The 20408-nt window shown below is 46.9% G+C and overlaps 1 protein-coding gene across 1 annotated transcript in view; it reads left to right on the forward strand.

The window, feature by feature from the left end:
- The window catches only part of SH3RF3 (SH3 domain containing ring finger 3), a gene marked incomplete at its 5' end in the record, with an annotated part of 286711 nt that overhangs the window by 199148 nt on the left and 67155 nt on the right, over positions 1-20408 (forward strand). Inside the window, 1 exon segment of the mRNA XM_081086188.1 lies at positions 7373-7468. Coding sequence (XP_080942314.1) covers positions 7373-7468 — 96 coding nt within the window.

The following is a 20408-nucleotide window of genomic DNA, read 5'->3' on the forward strand; positions in this document are numbered from 1 at the left end:
AATGAATTGCAAACATGGTATCAAGGCCCCTTCCACGTGTGGGACCACTGTGGTGCCTGAGTCCTCAGAGATTCTTTTCCCACTGGACCTTGGGAAGAAAGGCCGTGTTCTTTTTAATAGCCGCATTATGTGCATGGCCCAGACTTCAGTCATCTGGACCACCCTGAGGCCGCCTGTGGACAAAGGAGAGCCCCAGCCAGACAGCAGTGGCATTTGGTTTGTTTTTCAAAGCTTGGAAATTTCAGGGAGTAGGGAAAACAGCATATGAAAGTCTACTGACCCACAGCACAGCATGAACAGTGACATGAAACCTTTAAAAGACTCAAATCATGCATTTGAGAGTGAAATGATGACCTGAAAAGAACCTTTATTCATAAAGTCCTCAATGCTGCCATACTGGCCCAGAAACATGTGTGCCCTCCTAACCATCAGCTTTCTGTGGTGTCTGCTTAATGGTATTTCCTCATCTACGTCGAGCAAGGCTTTTTAAACTAGGGCTTGCAGGCCACACCTGCCCACCTGCTGCTGCTCTGTCAGTAAAGTCTTATTGACCCACAGCCAAGCTCCTTTATGTACATGTCCTTTCTGGTTGCTTTCCCACTAAACAGCAGAGTTGAGTATGTGACGGTGACAGTATGGCATGTAATCCTGAAATATTGACTATCTGGCTCTTTCTAGAAAGGTTTGCTGACCTGTGACAGATCACAGCATTGTGCAGGCCAAATGTGTGCTGTTTTCCTACACGTCCCTCTTGTTTCTGGGAAACAGGACTTTGTTCTGAGGCTGCCTCAGACCCACAGCATTCTGGCTGCCGGGCCACCATTCTCTGGGAAGCAGCAACCTAACACCTGGAGTCCAAGGTGGGCCTTGCCACTGTCATGCAGACAGCCCACTCAGTGTCTGAGAAGGGAGTGTTTCTCACACAGCAGAGAGGCAGCAGAGCAGGCATTTCCCTTCCCTGACTTCCTGAAAGCACTGGCTCCAGGTTTTTGAGACCTGATGTGACCCAGCTATTAAACCAGTCATCGTTTTCCTGGTCCTGCATTGCTGGTGGGATAAGTGGTTACTCTTTCTGGAACACACCAGCTTCATGCTGGGAGCTCTGACAGCGAATCTCCTCATTGCCCAGCACTCAGTGGTCCTCGTTGGAGCCTGTCTCCATGGCATGCGTTTGGATTAGAGGCAGAGCTGTGGGAACCCGTCCTCAAAACTCTTAGGCAAAGTTAGTTACTTATTCGTGTGTATAGAGGGTGATTGGCTCCCTGCACCAAGTAATCTCCCTGCCCCACATCTTCAAAAAATGTGTGCCAGGTAAATAGGAGCACTCTGGATCCTGCTACTGTCCTGAAGTTCCGGCCAGCGTGGGACCCAGAAAGTCCCCTTCAGTATTAGCGCCACCAGGTGCCACCAAACCAAAGCTGAGACCACATTGGGTTTGCATCTGATAGGCAGGAGGCCTATGCAGATTCCGCCTGCTCATTTCACTAACCTCACAGTAGCACATTTGACATGAGTGGATTTTGAACCCCACTTACTGCATTATAATGGGATTTTACTGCAGTTACATTATATTGGGTGATGTCCATGTGTTTATGATTGGGCCTCTCCCACCTAGCGCTGAGCTCCCCTTGAGGAGGGATGGTTTCCTCCTCATGCCTGGCATTTAGGGGATGCTCATGCATTGCTGGCTGGACAAGGAGCAGGCAGGAAATGCCAGCACTTGGAATGATACAAATTCTCTGGCCTAAGACCACACTCGGTTTTGGACAGCTCCCCTTTTATGTGCCAATCCCACATAAGGGGGAACTAATTCCACCCTCTGAGTGACCCAAAATGAGCCCAGCTCTTCAGTGTGGCTGTGATGCCACAGCTCAGAGACAGTAGCCATGCCCCACCCAGCCTTCTCATTCTCAGGCTCTGCGATGCCACTTCTCTTGCTTCTGTGACTTAATTTCGGATTGTTCACATATTGGCTGGCTTCCTCAGAATGTGATGATGTCCCCTTGATGCATTAGAACCAATGCAGTATTCGAGTTGTGCCACGACTTATCCACACTACCACCTTTTATTTTAGAAAAAAACCTTTTATCTAGGTATAGCATAATATACTCACAAGTTAACCAATCAATATTATGCCCCTTGATGATTGGAAAGAATATATCCTTATAATCACTACCCAGTGGAGCAATGTGGGCGCCAGTGCCCCAGTGCTTCCACCCTCTTCTTCTCCCATATCTTCTAACACCATAGAAGACTTGTGTCTATTTTTGAAGTTCAAATAAACGAATCATGCAGAACATATTTTTGTGTCCAACTCTGTTTTCTCTCAACATCATGTTTATGAGCTACACCTATATTGTTGTAGGGCCTTTAGTTGTCCATTTGTATCACTTTCTGGTACTATTAGCTGGGTTTTTAAAAAAATATATTTTATTGATTTTTTACAGAGAGGAAGGGAGAGGGATAGAGAGTTAGAAACATCGATGAGAGAGAAACATTGATCAGCTGCCTCTTGCACACCCCCTACTGGGGATGTGTCCACAACCAAGGTACATGCCCTTGACCGGAATTGAACCTGGGACCCTTCAGTCTGCCGGCCAATGCTCTATCCACTGAGCCACACCAGTCAGGGCTATTAGCTGGTTTTTTAATAGACTTTATTTATAGAGCAGTTTTAGGTTCGTGCCTGGATTGAGCAGAAGGTACAGAGATTCCCATGTGCCTCCTTGCCCCACACGCACAGCCTCCCATGACCAGCATCCCCACCAGAGAGGTGCGTCGGTTACAACTGATGACGCTACAGTGACACATCCTGTCACCCAGGGTCCAGGGTTTACATGAGGCTTCACTTGGTGTTGTGCATTCTGTGGGTTCATGTATAAAAACATGTGCTCAGCTTGACGGTATCATCCAGAGCGCTGTCACTGCTGTGCTCTGCTGATTCACCCCTCCCTCTCCAGCCCCTGAAACCATTGATCATTTTGCTGTCTCCATTGTTTTGCCTTTTCCACAATGTCATATATTAGATGTAGTATGTAGCATATTCAGATCACCTTCTTTCACTTAATAATATGCATTTAAGTTTCTATCATATCTTTTTATGGCTTGTTAGCTCATTTCTTTTTAGCACTGGATAATATTCTATTGTCTGGATTTACCACAGCTTATTTATCCTCTCCCCTGCTGAAGGAAATTTTGATTGCTTCCAAGTTTTAGTGATTATAAATAAAACTGCTGTAAATATCCATGAGCAGGCTTTTGTGTGGACATAAGTTTTCAGATTCTTTGGGTAATTGCCAAAAAGTGTGATTGCTGGATTATAGTGTCAGAATATGTTTAGTGTTGCAAGAAACTACCAAACTGTCTTCCAAAGTTGCTGCACCATTTTCCGTCCCCACCAGCAATGGCTGAAAGCTCTGGTGGCCTCACATCCTTACCAGCATTCGTTGCTGTTGGCTGTTCTAATGGGTGTCGAAGTCATAGCTCATGGTTTTAATTTGCATTTCCCTGATGACAGGATGTGGAGCATCTTCTCATGTGCTTATTTGCCATCTACATGTCTTCTTTAGTGAGGTGCTTGTTAAGATCATAGGCCCATTTTGAAGTTGGATTGTATGTTTTCTTATTATTGACTTTTCAAAGTTCTTTGTGTATTTTGGATAACAGTTCTTTATCAGATATGTCTTTTGCAAATATTTACATGAGTCTGTGGCTTGTCTTTTTATTTTCTTGACAGTATCTTTTTCAGAACCGAAAATTTTAATTTTAATGAAGTCCAGCTTATCAGTTCTTTCTTTCATAGACCGACCCTTGGTGTTGTGTTCAAAAGTCACCACCACACCCAAGGCTCGGGTCTTCTCTGCTAGTCTGTAAGGGTTTTATAGTTCTGTGTTTTACATTTAGTTTGTGATCCATTTTGCATTAATTTTTCTGAAGGGTATAAAGTCTTTGTCTAGATCAATTTTTATTTGCCTGTGGATGTCTAATTGTTTCAACATTTGTTGAAAAAACTGTCTTTTCTCCATTATATTGTCCTTGCTCCTGTGTCAAAGATCAGTTGATTATATTTATGTGGGTCTATTTCTAGATGCTGTGATATGTTTTATTGATCTATTAGATCTATTTTTATGTTCTATCACCAATACCACACTATCTTTAGTACTGTAGCTTTAGTCTTGAAGTCAAATAGTATCATCCTTGTTCTTCTCTTTCAATATTATGTTGACTATTCTGGGTCTTTGGCCTCTCCATATAAACTTTATAATTAATTTGTTAATTGCCATAAAATCACTTCTTGAGATTTTGATTGGGATTGCACTGAATGTAGAAGTTGAGAAAAACTGATATTATGACAATATTGAAGCTTTCAAGCCATGAAAATATACATCTCTCTATTTTTTTCTTTTTTGATTTCATTTATCAGAGTTTTGTAGTTTTTCTCATATAGCTATTTATACTTATTTTGTTAGATTTATACTTAAATATTTTATTTTTAGATGCTAATGTAAACATTATTGTGATTTTAATGTCAAATTCAACTTGTTCATTTTATTGTACTTCACTTTGTTGCGCTTTGCAAATATTGCATTTTGTACCGATTGGAAGACAAAACCCTCCACCAACAAGATTATGACTTGCTTTTTTGCAGTGGTCTGGATCTGAACCCATAGTATCTCCAAGGCATGCATGTATATAGAAAAGTGTTTAATGTTTATATATTAACTAGAGGCCCAGTGCACGAAATTCATGCACAGGTACGGTCCCTAGGTCTGGCTGGCGATCAGGGTCGATTGGGGCCTTCCAGCTGCCAGCCTGAGCCTTCCTTCGTTCTGCACTGCCCCCTGGTGGTCAGTGCATGTCATAGGGAGCAGTCAAACTCCTAGTCAGTCGAACTCCCTAGGAGACACTTTGCATATTAGCCTTTTATTATATAGGATCTTCTATCTGAAATCTTGTTGTAGTTTGTCATTAGTACCATAAGTTTTTAATTGATTCTTTCAGGTTCTCTTTTTTAAAAAAATTAAACTTCTTGAGGATAACATTTGTTAATAACATTATATAAATTTTAGGTGTACAACAAAATAGCACAACCTCTGTATACTCTATTGTGTACTCACTACCTGTGTACTTGTCTCCTTCTGTCACTTTGTATTTAACCCCTTTTGCCTCTTTTGTCCTTCCCTTACCCCCTTTTCCTTTGGTTACCATAATTCTGTTGTCTGTATCTATGAGGGGGTTTTGTTGTTGTTCATTTGTTGCTTTTTGTATACTAGCCCACATATGAGTGAAATATTAAGAATTTTGTATTTTTCTATCTGAATTACTTTACTTAGCATAATACTCTCAAGATCCATCCATCCATGTTGTTACAAATGACAATATTTCATTTTTTATGGCTGAGTAGTATTCCATTGTGTATATGTACCACTGCTTAATCCAATCATATATCAAAGGACACTGGGTTATTTCTATGTCTTAGCTATTGTGAATAATGCTGCGATGAACATAGAATATGTATATATTTACAAATAGGTGTTCTCAAAATTTTGGGGTAGATACCCAGAACCAGAATTGCTGGGTCACATGGTAGCTCTATTCTTAATTTTTTGAGAAACATCCATACTGTTTTTCATAGCAGCTGTACAAATTTACATTCCCACCACCAGTGTACAAGGGTTCCTTTTTCTCCACATCCTCACCAACACTTATCTCTTGTTTTATTGATAATAGCCATTCTGACACGTGTGAGGTGGTGTCTCATTGTGGTATTGATTTGCATTTCCCCTATAGCTAGTGATGTTGAGCATTCCCCCGGCCCCCAGATATTTGTTGGCCATCACTATGACTTCTTTGGAAATGTATCTATTCAGGTCCTCTGCCCATTTTTTAAAAATTTATCTTTATTGTTGAAAGTATTACAGATGTCCCTCTTTTCCCCCCTTAATCCCCTCTTTCGCCCTCCCTACGCCTCCCCAGGCCTTCTTTAATGACATTGCTTTTGTTGTTGTGGTGTTATATGAGTTCTTTTTGTTATTTTTCAATTATATTTTACATTCCACATTATTTTGTATTAGTTTCAGGTATACAGCATAGTGGTCCCCCCCTAATATTTCCAATACCCATCTTAACCATACATAATTATTACATTATTATTATAATACTAGAGGCCCGATGCATGAAATTCTTGCAAGGGCCTTGACCCCCACCGCCACTGCAGCTGCCTCTGCCTCGGCCCCCGCCAGCTGCAGCTTTGTCTGGAAGGAAGCACATCCGGAAGGACATCAGGTCTAATTAGCATATTATGCTTTTATTATTATAGATTATTGACTATATTTCTTATGCTGTACTTTGCAACCCCATGACTATTTTGTAACTACCAGTTTGTGCTTCTTAATAAACTTTGCTTTTTTTACCCAGTGCAAGCCCCCCGCCTCCCCATGCAACAATTAATATTAGTCTGCTTTCTGAATCTATTTTGTTTGTTCTTTTATATTGTTCTTTAGTTTCCACATTTAAGTGAAATCATGACTGACTTATTTCACTGACTGACTTATTTCACTTAGCATAATACCCTCTAGGTCAATCCATGCTGTTGCAAATAGTAAGAATTCATTCTTTTTTTATGATTGAGTAATATTCCATTGTATATATGTACCACCATTTTTTTATCCACTTGTCTATTGATGGGTACATGGGAGGCTTGAATATCTTGGCTATTGTAAATAGCACAGCAATGAATATAGATTTGGTTAATTCTTGGTACCAGAAATTCTTTTTTTTAATAATATATTTTTATTGATTTCAGAGAGGAAGGGAGAGGGACAAAGAGATGGAAACATCAATGATTAGAGAAAAATCATTGATCATCTGCCTCCTGCACACCCCACACCTGGGATGGAGCCCGCAAATCGGGCATGTGCCCTGACCAGGAATTGAACCGTGACCTCCTGGTTCATAGGTTGACGCTTAACCACTGAGCCATGCCGGCCAGGCTAGAAATTCTTAAATACAAATATAGGCATCTGATGTTTTAAAAAGTAAAAAATTGAATTTTCCATTTAATATTTTCAGACCACAGTTGACCATAGGTAACTGAAACTGTGGAAAGCAAAACCAAGGATAAGGAGGGACTCCTGCATATTATAAATGGAAAACATTTGAGAATCTTTGCAGCTGTAATCACTACATAAAAAAGAGAGCTATCCTGGGTGAAAATGTAAGGGGTGACTGTTTTCACATGCCATATTTCAGAATGGATAATAAACCGTTCTTTGAATCATTGCTTAGAATCTTCTGGGCTTCAACAGTGCTAACAGATCTCTTGTTTTCTCTTTTGTTGTGTGGATGTCCATGTGGGCTCTGGCAATTCCAGGATGAAATCCTGACTGTGATCAGAAGAGTGGATGACAACTGGGCAGAGGGAATGCTGGGAGACAAGATTGGAATTTTCCCCCTCCTCTACGTGGAGGTAAGGCCAAGCTCTCTCAGGCTCGCTTCCTCTCCCCTCCACACCCCTCCCCCCATGTTGTTTATTTCACCAGACCAGGTGTAACATGATTGTGTAGCCCCCTTTTCTAAGAGAGAAAGAGGCTACTCCACAATGATCTAAGGTCAAATAGGGTTTTCATTCACCATGTCAGTGCTATAAGAATTGCTTTGGTCAGGTTTGAGTGGTCTCTCCCAGGCCTGGCTCAAATCATTGCACTCTGGGCACAAAGGAGGGCTCCCCTGTGGACCTTTCCAAGTGTTCATGGGAAACCTGTGCCTGGCACCCATTTTTCTGAGACTCTCTTAAGTACTGTTGCTCTTGTCTTCCCAACCCCAGAGCTCATACCGAGCTGAGGGAAACGTCGCCAGACTATTTGCAATGTCTTCTTGGGACTCTGGATTATTTGGCAAGTTCATCCAACTGCAAGTCCCTAAAGCAAAGATGATTTGAGGCTAATTGGAGGCCTATTAATTTCCTCTCTTTTATGTTACTATGAAGCACTAGGTTTCTAGTAAGTTTGGGCTGCTGCTGAGGAGGGAGCATCTTGTATGCATGGCTTCTGACCCTCTGCTCACTGCTGTGTACTAGTATATGTAGGAGCATTTGCCCGTGAGTGCGCCATTTGTCAGTGTATGTCCATGTGCTGTTCGTGGCTGAGCATGCACGTCATCCTGTGACTACTGGAGTCATCCCTGATGAGAGGTAGACCTGGGACTTGGACACAGGTTGTTTGTTCTAACTGAGCCCTTCACTCCCCTGCCCCCCACTAACTGCAGTTCACTCAGCTTCGTAGGTGACGAGGCTGGTTTGCCACACATACCTAGCGGTGTGTAGGTGCCAGTAGGTGTTTGTTAAACACATCTGGTGATTCCTGTCTCTTGCAGGATGAAGTCCACTTACTTTAGCATGGCATTCAAGGCCCTTTGCAGCTCGACCCTGATCTCTTTTTCTAGCCTTATCTCTAGTCATTTCCTCTCCCTTCCTTAAATTTTGTGGTCCTCTCAAATTTATTTTGGAAAAGCTGACTAGGACAGTGTTGGCAAACGTTTTGAGCTCGGCGTGTCAGCATTTTGAAAAACCCTAACTTAACTCTGGTGCCGTGTCACATATAGAAATTTTTTGATATTTGCAACCATAGTAAAACAAAGACTTATATTTTTGATATTTATTTTATATATTTAAATGCCATTTAACAAAGAAAAATCAACCAAAAAAATGAGTTTGCGTGTCACCTCTGACACGCGTGTCATAGGTTCACCATCACTGGACTAGGACATTCTAAGATCCTCCAACAGCAGTAACAGTAAGTACACACACACGCACGCACACACACACCCTTCTATAGTACACCTGTAAGATCCACAATTTCCTTCATACCATGTAAGCTGCTATTTGTGCATTTGCTTTAGTTCCCAGGGGGGGTCTTCTTTTCCATCCTGCTGCTTAAGATGAAAAACCCCGAATACCACCATGGTGCCTTGGAGAAGTAAAACACCTGTGCTCCCAGACATTTCAGCTCATGGGACTGTCCCCGGCAGATGCTTACATGGCACCCAAAGGCATATATAAGAATGCCCATAGAAACTTGACTATGCTGGCCCCAAACGAGAAACAGTTCAAATGTGCACCAACAGTGGTATGGATACATAAAGTGTGGTATGTCCACACCACGGAATACTACCCAGCAGTGAAAAGGAACAAAAGATTACTGCACATGAAAGCATGGATGACTCACAGACACTTTTGGAAGAAGCCACACAGAAAAGCATGTGCTGTGTGATTTTAAAGGAAGTTGAGAAGCAGGCAGAGGGAGTCCTGGCACGGACGTCAGAGCATGGTGGCTGTAGGGGAAGGCTGATGGGAAGAGGTGGGAGGGAGGCTTCTAGGTGTGGCGATGTTTTACACGTTGGTCCTGGGAGTGATTGCACAGAGGGAGCAACTGTGAAACGGTGCACGGTTAATGTTTACGCACTTTTCTTTAGACTACAATGAAAGAAGTTAAGAGAAAATCTTGTAGGGAACCCCAAGGCCATGGCAGCCACTCCCTGCCAAAGGTGGGTAAGGCTGGTCAGCTACCCCCTTCCCTGGAGGGGCTCAGGCATGGGCAGGGAGGCAGAGCGCTGCCCAGGGCTGGGAAACCAAGCAGCCGGGCTCTCTGCCAACAGTCCCTGCAGACACATCAAAGGCCAAGACAGTCTGCCCAGTGTCCGACTCCCTAGCCACTGGGGACCTTCCTTTCAAATGCTACTCCCTCCAGGATGTGAGGGAGGCTCCTTCATCTTTCCATCCCTGTGGCCCTTCATGCCCATACCTCCACCCTCAGGTCCACCTCTGCTCTGAGCACAACCTCCCTCCTCCCAGGAGCAGAGGCAGGCACGCCTGAGGCAGCCCTAAGCAGGGGTCTGCTCCTCCCTGTGCTGCACCTCCCTGGGCTGGGCTGCAGCCTGTGCAGCGCCCGGCCCCATCCCAGCACCCCAGGTGCCAAGACACAGCCCCAGCATGGCCGGCCGAGATCTCTGAGACAGACTCCTGGCTTCCAGCACCACTGAAGACAAGAAGCCCCTGCGGGCATTTCCCGAGACTGAGACGGTGTCACTGGTTTTCTGTCAGTCATGTCTGGAAGCACCTGAGGAATGGGGTAAAAGCCCGGTGTGACTCCTGCCTCATGCATAGCCTTGGGGTGGAGCCCGGTGCACCCAAAGGTCACAGTTTCGCCGACTGTCTTCCTCTGGGAGGGGTCTGGGTGTTTGTGATCAGAGTGGTTGGAGCTTGGGTCCTTCTCAGAGTTTGTGCCTGAGCCAGACTGGCACCCAGGAGGGAGCCTTGTCTTTTGTTTTAGGAGGCTGATCAGGCAGATGGCACATTTTGGAGCGCTGTTTGTCCCTGGGGCTCAGGAAATGGGGCTGGACTCAGGTTCCTCACAGGACTGAATTACAAGAGCCCTCCCCCCACCACGCCACACACAGCTGTGCTTCGAAGTGCGGTGCAGGATACATGCAGGCTGTGGGCAGGAGGCCGCGGGGGCCTCGGTGTGCTTTCCATCGGTGCAGTCAGGCCGTGGGTCTTTAAGAAGTAAAGGAGAACGCTGCTCTGCAGACTGTGTGGTCCTCTTCTGCCTGGATCCATTTCTTTGCCACGGGCTTGTTTGGCAGGCATAGTGGACAAGTGGTATAGAAGCGGCCTGGAGTGGCCTGGCCTCGTGCTGCAGGCAGCCTGTTTGCTGATAAGGGAGCCCTGTCTCCAGACTGCCTGCTCCTTGTGGACTGTGGAGATCATCTTCTCACCCATCCTCTCCACAGCTGCCGGCACCAGCTGCCTGCTGCACCTGCACCCCTGGCCTGTGCCCGCTGGTCGCTGGCACTAAATCTGCCTGCACCTGGCTCCCTTGCCCAGACTCTTCCTCATCAACCTCTGACCTTTCATTCCCCAGGCCTCACTGCCTTTCAGCTCCACTTCCTGATTCCCTGGCTCCCAGCCTGCACTCTTGAACCTGCTCCCCCCCATCCCCACCCCACCATTCTTTTCTCCCCATTGATTTTGTGGACAGTCACTGTTTGTGGCCATGTCCTCATCCACATGGGGACTGATGTCTTGTCTCACTGGCACCTGCCTGTTTGCCAGATGACTGTTGGGCAAGGTTCCCTCACCTGCTGCTGGCCGACCCCACAGTGGATGTCCACTCAGGACAGAGAGAGGACCAGGCTCTAATCCTCAGGGAACAAACCAAACACGAGACAGGGCTGCCTCCACGTCTCTGGTTCTGAAGGGGAAGCACAGTCGTCGGCGTTTTGGTTTTTTGGGACACACTGTTCTAGTGGAAGTGAGAAGGATTCGGCGGAAGGGAATTCCTCAGGCCCAGGGGCAGGAGAGCCCAGGTCCCCAGGTGTGAGGGCTGCAGTGCCACCCGAGGGGTCACTGAGCTGTGGGCATGTGGCGGTACTTTGGTTCCTGAGCCCAGCATCGCTTGACTGGGTCTGGTGTTGGTGGCCCCTCTCTGAAGCATGAGCGCCTGGCCTGAAGTCCTGCCAAGCCAGCCTCACTCTCCTTTTCCACTGTCTCTGAGACGGCACACCTGGGGTCTGCCCTCGGTACGGCCCTCAGGCTGTGCCCTGAGAGTGGGCCTGCTTCTCATGGGTAAAGTCCACCCCAATGGTAGGACCATGAGTGGGCGTCCTGGGCTTCAGAGATGGAACCAAGGGGGCTCAACACTGCACACTAGATGTCTGGCTTTGGCATGTTCCTAAAACTGCCTGAGCCTCTGTTCTCTCTCAAACGAGGGCAACAGCATGGACCTCCCAGGGCAGTTGGAAGGCTTAAAGGCAATGACGGGAGCACAAGCCAGGCCTGGCACCCGGCGGAGCGGAAGGGCTACTCTCCTGTGTTAGATGAATAACTGCTCGGTGGTCTATCCGTGTGTTGGAGATCTTCGTGTCATTCCCAGACACTGACCATACTTGGCCTTGTACGCCTGTTTTCTCACAGGCGCTCATTTCCGCTCCCAGTGGGGATGGGGGCTCCTTGAGGACAGGTGTGCCCCTCCTTCTACCCACATAGCAGCCCCTGCAGTGACGAGCTGAGCGACGTTTGCAGGTGGATAATGCCCACGAAGCAGGCACGCAGACACTCCTGGGTGGCAGGATAGGAGACGGAACTCACTCGAATGCTGCCCTCAGGGGCACAGCTGGAAGTCAGCCTCAGTCTGAAGACCTCAGGAGAGGACAGCTGCTCTTGGCCTGGTGCCGTAAGTCTCCGTGGGGACCTGCCTGGAGTCTCATGGGACACATTAACACATTTGCCTCTCCATGGGGCCAGAATTAAGATTCCAAAGACTGCAAGGGCTGGAAACGCAGCTGAAAAGAATGATGAGATGTGTTGTATATAAACACCAAGTTCAACTCACAGTCAGATCAGCTGTTCAAGCAGAATAATGGGGAGACCCTGCTCCCCCACAGTTAACTGAAAAGGGCCTCCGAAGTGGTTCAGCAATATGATGGTACTTATTTATACTGCATAGGATATTTCCGTGTGTTTGTGTGTTTGTGGATGGTTTCCTAGGTGACAATCACATAGGGTACAAGGGTATGCATTGGTGTATACTCATACCTCCCACTTTCGCATAATCAGCCCACACCATCTCCTCTCTGGCAGCAAATGCGGGGGCGGGGGGGGGCGGGGAGGGGATGGTCTGAGGAGGTAGGAATCCCTCCCTAATTTCTGCTAACTGTCCATGATGAAGAGGTAGAGTGGCAGTTCTGAGCCTAGAATGGACCTGAGTCTGGTATGAGGACAGGCGGAGACAGTTGAGGACACTGCCTAGCTGCTCTTCCGTTCAGAGGGGAGAGCCCTCAGCATCCCCAGGAGCCTTCTGCTGCCTTCAGGTCTGGCTTGGAAAAAGAGATCCAAGCATTCCTTGGAGGAAGGTCTCACCCACCTCACCGACTAGTGTTCCATTAGAGCCGTGACTATTTCATTCATTGTCTGCTCTTGTTTGGCAGCTTCTTGGGGCGTTATGGGGGAGAGAGCATCCTCCCCATTTGGCTGATAAGGAATGTGAAGCTCCTTGCAGTGGGGCATTGGGGTACGGCCGCCGGCCCCAGCCCGGGCACTTTCCCCAGTGTGGGCAGGTGTACATCAAAAGGGAGGGGCATTTTCTTGACCCAAAGGAGGCATAGCTTGGTGCCAGGGAAGCCTCAGGGCTCTTCTGGAAATAAAATGTTTCAGGGAAAACTTCTCTTATGAGCGAAGAAACCAGAAGGCCTTGCTTAGCCCAGCACGTGTGTATGTGCATCTGCACACCCAGGCAATTAGAGAGTTGGCCCAAGAAGGGAGAGGCTGAAGCAGGTGGTAAACTGTGGGTCAGGAACGGCCTTTGCAGGACTCAGACATGAGAAGCAGAAATGGGGCACAGTTGAATTGGCAGAGCTACTGGAGACATACAAGGGTCCGAAAACTCAGAGACACCACGACCACCTCAGTGGGCTTAGTAGGTCACCCCAGGGTCTGCAGAGAGGAGCTGGATGGTCCTCTCTGGCTTTCAGTGACCCGGCTGTGTGACCACAAGGTGTCCTAGCTTATCACAGACATGGGTCACTCAGTCATCTCCCCCTAGTTGCTACATGTAGAGATTCAAACGTTTCTAGGTTTCCTCTCTGTGGCTGGTCAACTTTACTGCTTTCAGGATAGAAGCAAAGCAGACAATTTCAGTGGTGGTGAAGCATATCTGCTTGCACCTGGCCTGGGGAACCAGAGGGGAGGGCTCCGAGGGCACTTAGCCCAGGGGAACCAAAGGGAAGAGCTCCTAGGGCATTTGGCCCGGGGGAATGGATGTTGGTACAAGGTCCCTAAACTAGCCTCATTTTTTTAAAACTTTTGTTTTTTGCTGCTCTGATTGGGTGTGTTCTGCTATCTTGTCTTCCAAATAACTGATTCTATATTCTACTTCATCTAACCTACTGTTTGTTCCTTCTAGTGTAGTTTTTGTTTCAGATATTATATTCTTCATTTCTGGTTCTTTTTTTATAGTTTCTATGTTTGTTTTTTTTCATGCTGCTATAGTTCTCATTAAGTTCCTTGTAGTTATCCCTGTTCCTTGAGCATCCTTATAACTATTCTTTTGAATTCTATATCTGGTGAATGGTTTACCTCCATTTCATTTAGCTCTTTTTTTCTAGATTTCTCCTGATCTTTCATTTGGGGCATGTTTCTTTGTCTCCCCATTTTGGCTGCCTCTTTGTGTTTGTTTCTATGTATTAGATCTGCTATGACTTCCAATCTTGGTAGGGTGACCTCATGTAATAGGTGTCCTGTGAGATCCAGTGGTGCTGTCTCCTTGATCACCTGTGCTGGGTGCTCCAGGATTACCCCTTGTGTGACTTATGTGGGCTCCTCTTTTAATTGAGTCTTGATTGCTATCTATATGTTTGTACTTGGGGTCAACCCTCAGGCTGGCAGACTGTGAGGCTTTACCCCAACCACAGCTGACGAGCTGCTGTGCAGGTGCTGACTACATGGAGTGGAATTTGCCTCAGCAGGGTCTGGTGCCTTATAAGATCTCCCTTTGGATATGCCAGTTAGTGGCTTTGGGATGTCTGATGGTGTCTGAAGCTGGCCACTGGATGTGTTGGTTCTGGGACCTCTGGGAGGGTCTCTGGTGCAGGTCGATATCAAATCCTCTCTGTGACTGGCACTGGACAACCTGTTGGAGCTACAATGTGACCCACAGTTTGTGGCTGCCTCTGCTGCACCTGGGTATGTGGAAGAAGTATCAAGCTGTGTACCAAGGCTTGCTTTTACCAGCACTGGGCCTTGGGGGGTCAGCAAACGTCCAAAGCCACCCCAAGATCCATCTCTGCCTGCTTCTGCCTGCCAACTGCCTATTACTCAGTCACTGAAAGAGTCTCTGGCAACACTCAAGTTGTATGAGTTAGGTTCTCAGTGAGTTACTAGGTAGGAGTGAGAGGTATCCTCCAGATCGTTATTTTTTTATCCTGCCAGTACTGGGTCTTAGGCCACTCAGAAAATATCTCAGAATATACCAATTCTAGCTGCCACCCACTGATGTTTGCACATCTGTGTGTCAGGGTGAGGCCAGCAGAGCTATTAGGCTCAAACAGACCAAGATTTGGCTGTGTGAAGGGAGGCCTCTGCACTGATTGGACATGAAAGGGAAAAACCTCCTACACAGGGATGGGGAATGTCTGGTCCTTAGGCTGTATAAAGCCTGCAAAATCATTTGGTCTGGCCCTTCCTGCCAAGGCATTAGTAGTGAGTTAATTAATGTTTTTTCCAAATATAGCAGGCTAAGTTTTCTTTTTTAGTTCTCACCTGAGGAATGAGGATATTTTTTCCACTGATTTTTAGAGAAAGGAAGGGCGGGGGAGAGACAGAGAGAGAAACATTGTGGTGAGAGAGACACATCGATTGATTGCCTCCCACACGCACTCGACCAGCGCCGAGGATGAAGCCTGCAACCCAGGTACATGCCCTTGATCTGAATCAAACCTGGGACCCTTCAGTCTGCGAGCTGGTGCTCTATCCACTGAGAAAAACTGGCTAGGGCAACTTGTACTTCTTAATCCCCTCACTTTTTTCACTCACCGCTCCCAACACTCCACCCATCTGGCAACCATCAATCTGTTCTCTGTATCTGTGAGTCTGTTCCTGTTTTGTTTGTTCATTTATTGTTCTTTAGATGTCACATATAAGTTAAATCACATGGTATTTGTCTTTCTCTGTCTGACTGACTTCATTAGCATGATACCCTGTAGGTCCATCCATGTTGTCCCAAATGACAAGATTTCATTCTTTTTTATGCCTGAGTAATATTCCACTGTGCTATGTACCACCATTATTGATGGGAACTTAGGTTTCTTCCATATCTTGGCTATTATAAATAATGCTTCAATGAACATGGCATCCCAAGCCTATAGAACCTGAGTCCTTATCTTTGACAAGCTCCCTCAGTAGTCAGTCCACACTGAAGTCCCAGCTCCACAGGAGATGGCCTTGTGCTGCTGTCGCAGTCCCAGCACCTGGGACAGCCTGGACACGGCTGTGCTCAGGAAAGATCTGGTGTGTCTGTTAAAGAACTCGTGGGTTGCCCTCTTCTTCTATTATGAGTGCTGCTCTCTAGCGGACCTGTCTCTTGGCTCCTGGATTTCCATGACAGGGGAGACACACTTCCCTCCCCAGATCTCAGTCACGAGCCCCACTACTCCCTGGTGCAAATGTGTTGAGATTGGACTTTCTGTCTCTGGGCCAGGGTGGAGGAGTCGCTGTGCACATCTACTTCCAAGTTACTTTTCTTGAGAACTGCTGGGAACCTCTCACCCCAGTGTCCTTCCTTTCATGTTGTATCCCATATGTCTGGTTTCCCAATCGTATTCCTTGTTTAAAAATTCCTCCTACACACATTCAGCTTAAAGCCCTCTCAATCAGAACAGGTGTGTCTGGGTGACCACACTCTGCACAGGGCCTGGCTGCTCTTTCCCAGACCAAGTACCCAAATCTGTACTGGCCTCAGGTCCCCTGGGGGGGGGGGGGACTCATGGCTCCTATAAGTTGCTGTGGAGAGCCTTCTTTAGTTCACCTGGTCCCCAACTTCTGGTGCAGCTGGGATGATACAGCCTATTGTAACAGGCCACTTGTAGAACTAGTTAAACAATGGAAGGAAGGAATTCCACAGTCCTCCCTACTTTGCTAGATGTTTCTGTGGTTGGAGGAAAAGAGTGGTTGTAGAGGAATATCACAGCTGAGCTAATAAAGTTGGTGAGACAAAATATTAAAAAGAAGGACCTGTTAACAGAAGAAACATTCAAACCTATAGAGAATTTTGTGAATTTATTTGAGCCCAACTGCCGACAACTGCCAGGAGGCAAAATCTCAATCGGTGAGATAATACTCCAGAGACTGGCAGTTCTGCACCTTGTTTTATACATTACAATAAAAAAAGGAGGTGTATGTGGGTTACATCAAATCCCTTGGTGATAGATTAGGGAGGTGGGAGAAAGCAAAGCAGGGGGTGGGGAGGGAGGGAACCTCTGGGATTGGATGAAAAGTGAAATGATAGACATACTTCTTTTATATAGGTGGGCACAGGGTAGTTAATAGTCAATAATGAACATGATAACAATAGCAATGAGGGAATTTAGGGTCTTCGTCCAGGTACATTGGTTGTGGTCTGAGGGGTCCAGAAAAATGGAGTTACTTTGACATTCCAAAGGTATGTTATCTTAGATGCAAAAAGACAATAGACAGACTTAATTAAGGTAAAGATTGACCTTTGTCAGGGAAGATTCTAGCTTAGAACATGACTATCTTCCATAAACTGCTTTTATTTTAAAAGCTTTCATTTCAGACCTCCTTTGTGGTTACTTTAGGTCTCTGAGTTTGCAAAGCCACCACACAGGCCTCCCCTGAGCTAGTCAGGTTAACATGTGGCCCCTTTTCATCCACAGTTGCTAACCACACAGGCAGAATACAGAGTCCCTGACAGGGAAGTCACCTTGGCTGACCATCACTGCCCCATTGCCCAGACGGGACCCTGGCGGAGGGCAGTGTGACTAGGAGCTGACCTGCCCCCGGATGTGCTCCCCGGAGTGTGTGGATTGAGCACTGGCCTTGCGGAGGGACCCGCAGAGCATGAGGGAGCAGGCTCTGTTGGGGGTCCCTCCTTTCCAAGCGCCAGTGATGGTCCTCTGATAAATGGACAAGCTCATCAAGACTTTTAAACATTGGGGCTGCCACTCTGTTTCCATTTCGTATGGTCGTTGAAAATGTGTTCTATTTCCATAAAGAACAATCAAAATTGGAGTTACTAGATGCGTTGGTTAGTCATTGGTTTTTGTGTTATGTGTGTGGTGAAAAAGCACAGTCTGTCTGATTGTGCTGCCTGTGGGGGTTGGAGGTACCCACTTGAGATACAAATCAGATAACCCCACCTGTGGACAGACAGCAGAGCCCGTTCATTCCCAGGTGAGCATCTTGGCTGAGAGAGGGGAGCACCCTCAGGCAGGAAGCACTTGTCCACATCACCACACTCCACCGCTCCCCAGTCAGCAGCCACTTGACAGCACATTCTAGCATTCTGGTTGTGGGGGAAGGAAGAGGAAATCTCCCATGTTTGCTCATCATCTCCTGGGTCCCCCAGGCCCTGGGAAACTTAGACACAGTGCCTACACAGCACAGAGCAGAGCCATCTGGTTTCTCCAGTCAGAGTAGGAGGAAATGGGATATTATGGCTGCTCCGAAGAGTCTGATGCAGGAGCCACTGGTGGCAGGTCATGGTAGCTGCAGGTGTCCTGCAATGGTGGGTCTATGTGGTGTGGACATGTGCACCCAGAGAGAGGCTTTCCAACCGGGACAGCGTTGGTGGTGCCAGCTGCCAGGCCCAGCCCTGAGCACCATGTCACATGGCTCATGGAGCTTGTTGGAAAGGTGATGGCAGCTTCCCTGGACAGTGAGCTTTGTCTCCAGGAGCAAGTCCCAGAGCTGAAGTTCTCCCACTGCACCTATCAAAATCTAGCAAGCCCAGACTCCAGGCATGGTGGTCAATGCTTGGGTAATTTTCTATCATCTATCTATCTATCTATCTATCTATCTATCTATCTATCTATTATCTATCTATCATTTATCTATTATCTATCTTCAATCTATCATCTTATCTGTCTACCTATTGTCTATCTACCTATTTATCTATCATCTATCTATCTCTATCTCCAATAAGAAGCTACTTGTCACCAACAACAATTTAGTAAAGAAGACAAAATTGAACAGTTCCTCATCAGTAGGCCTTTCCCTGGATGTCCCCTCACCTCTAAGAGCTGCTGATGAAATGTGTGGATTCATCACCTGAAAGATGAAGTTCTTACTTTTCCTATAGTTTGTTGAAAGCACTATAGTCACCGGAAATGTATTGGCCCTCACTTTCAGCACCTATCATGGGCTTTGGATTATTACGGGGTGGGTGAGAAAGGCACAATGCCCTTGCACCCTGGTTCTCCATAGAGAAGGAGAGGGCAGTGTGGTTGAGGACTAGCTCAGGCAGTGGCCAGCAGTGCCAGCGGTGGGCAGTGCAGCACTCCTGGCACTATGTTCAGCTCCCTATGGCATCGAGTGGGCTGGATGTGCACACACCTGACCTGTAGGTGCCTGAATTTCCTGATCTTGAAATTGGAATTTCTAATACTGACTCAACAGAGGAACAGTGGAACTCAGTGAGATAGTCCAGAGCCATTGCTTTGGGGAAGAATGGAATTCTGTTATTAATTCTGTATAATAACCTTCCAAGTGGAGACACACAGGGAGTGTTTAGTCTATATTCCGATGCCCATAATGAGGGGCATTGTGCCTTCCAGCTTTTTTATTTTGTACTTGGCCCTGCAGTGTGGGTGCAGACCATAGTCCGGGGTCCCCTTTGGAGAGCCCACACAGGGCTGTGGGGGACAGGAGCTGTGGTGCTCTTCAAGCTAGGACTGTTGAGGGAGCAAGCAAATAAAAGACATAAAATAGAGCAAAGCAGCTGAGCTTGTTGGAGGAAACATTTCAAGGTAAACAATCCTGGACTTAGATCACCCATTTGGGGGCCTGGAGTGAGATTTTCATACCCTCCCTCTGAAAGACGGTGTTTGTAAGGAAGATGCTGACGGCCCAAGGGCCTCCAGGGCAGTGGTGTGTATAGGATCTGCCTGGCCTTGCAGAGGGGCTGCATCAGGGCTCTCACCACTGCAATTCAGTGGAGTTTTGTCTTCTTAAAATGCTTTAACTTATCAAGATGTTAGCAGTGGCCTCCGTACCCTGGTAGTGACCCTGAATGAGAGCCTCCATGGCTCCGGGCTGAGGGAATCTCCCAACCCAGGCCTGAGGCCAGACTCCAGTGCCCTTTCTGGCCTGGCCCCATCAGGCTCCAGCCCACATTCCCCCTCAGCTGAGGACATGGGCGTGGCTCCTGCACAGGGTGAAGTCCACAGGCAGGTGCACAGCTGGGGTCCTTGCATTTACCTGCCTGCAAGGGCCTCCTGCCCTTAGGGATTTTCTTGCCGCATTTGCTCTCCCTGCTCCTGCCCAAACCCAGTGCATCATCCCAGACTGCTCCCGTCTGAACCCCGTGCATCATTCCAGACTCTGCAGGCAAGTATGTGCCAGGCCTGCTCCACCAGGGCTCCCATCCCACACCCTTTCTGTCTGGGGAGGAAAAAACAGACCAGTGGCTCAAGTTCCCTCCTATTTACCTTTGTGCTTCCCAGGGCAGGTCCCAGGGGCTAGCTGGCATTGACTCTGTTTTTTCAGCTACTTCTTAAAAGAGGAGGGAGAAAGAATAGAATTCCACAGATGTTTGTCTAGCATGATTTATTTAACTGTCTGTTCAGATGGGCCCAGCTCATTCTCATAGTGCGTGTCCTTCTTGGCTACTCCGAGCCCA

Source organism: Myotis nattereri (genome assembly GCF_964212035.1).
Source record: "Myotis nattereri genome assembly, chromosome: 3".
NCBI lineage: Eukaryota > Metazoa > Chordata > Mammalia > Chiroptera > Vespertilionidae > Myotis > Myotis nattereri.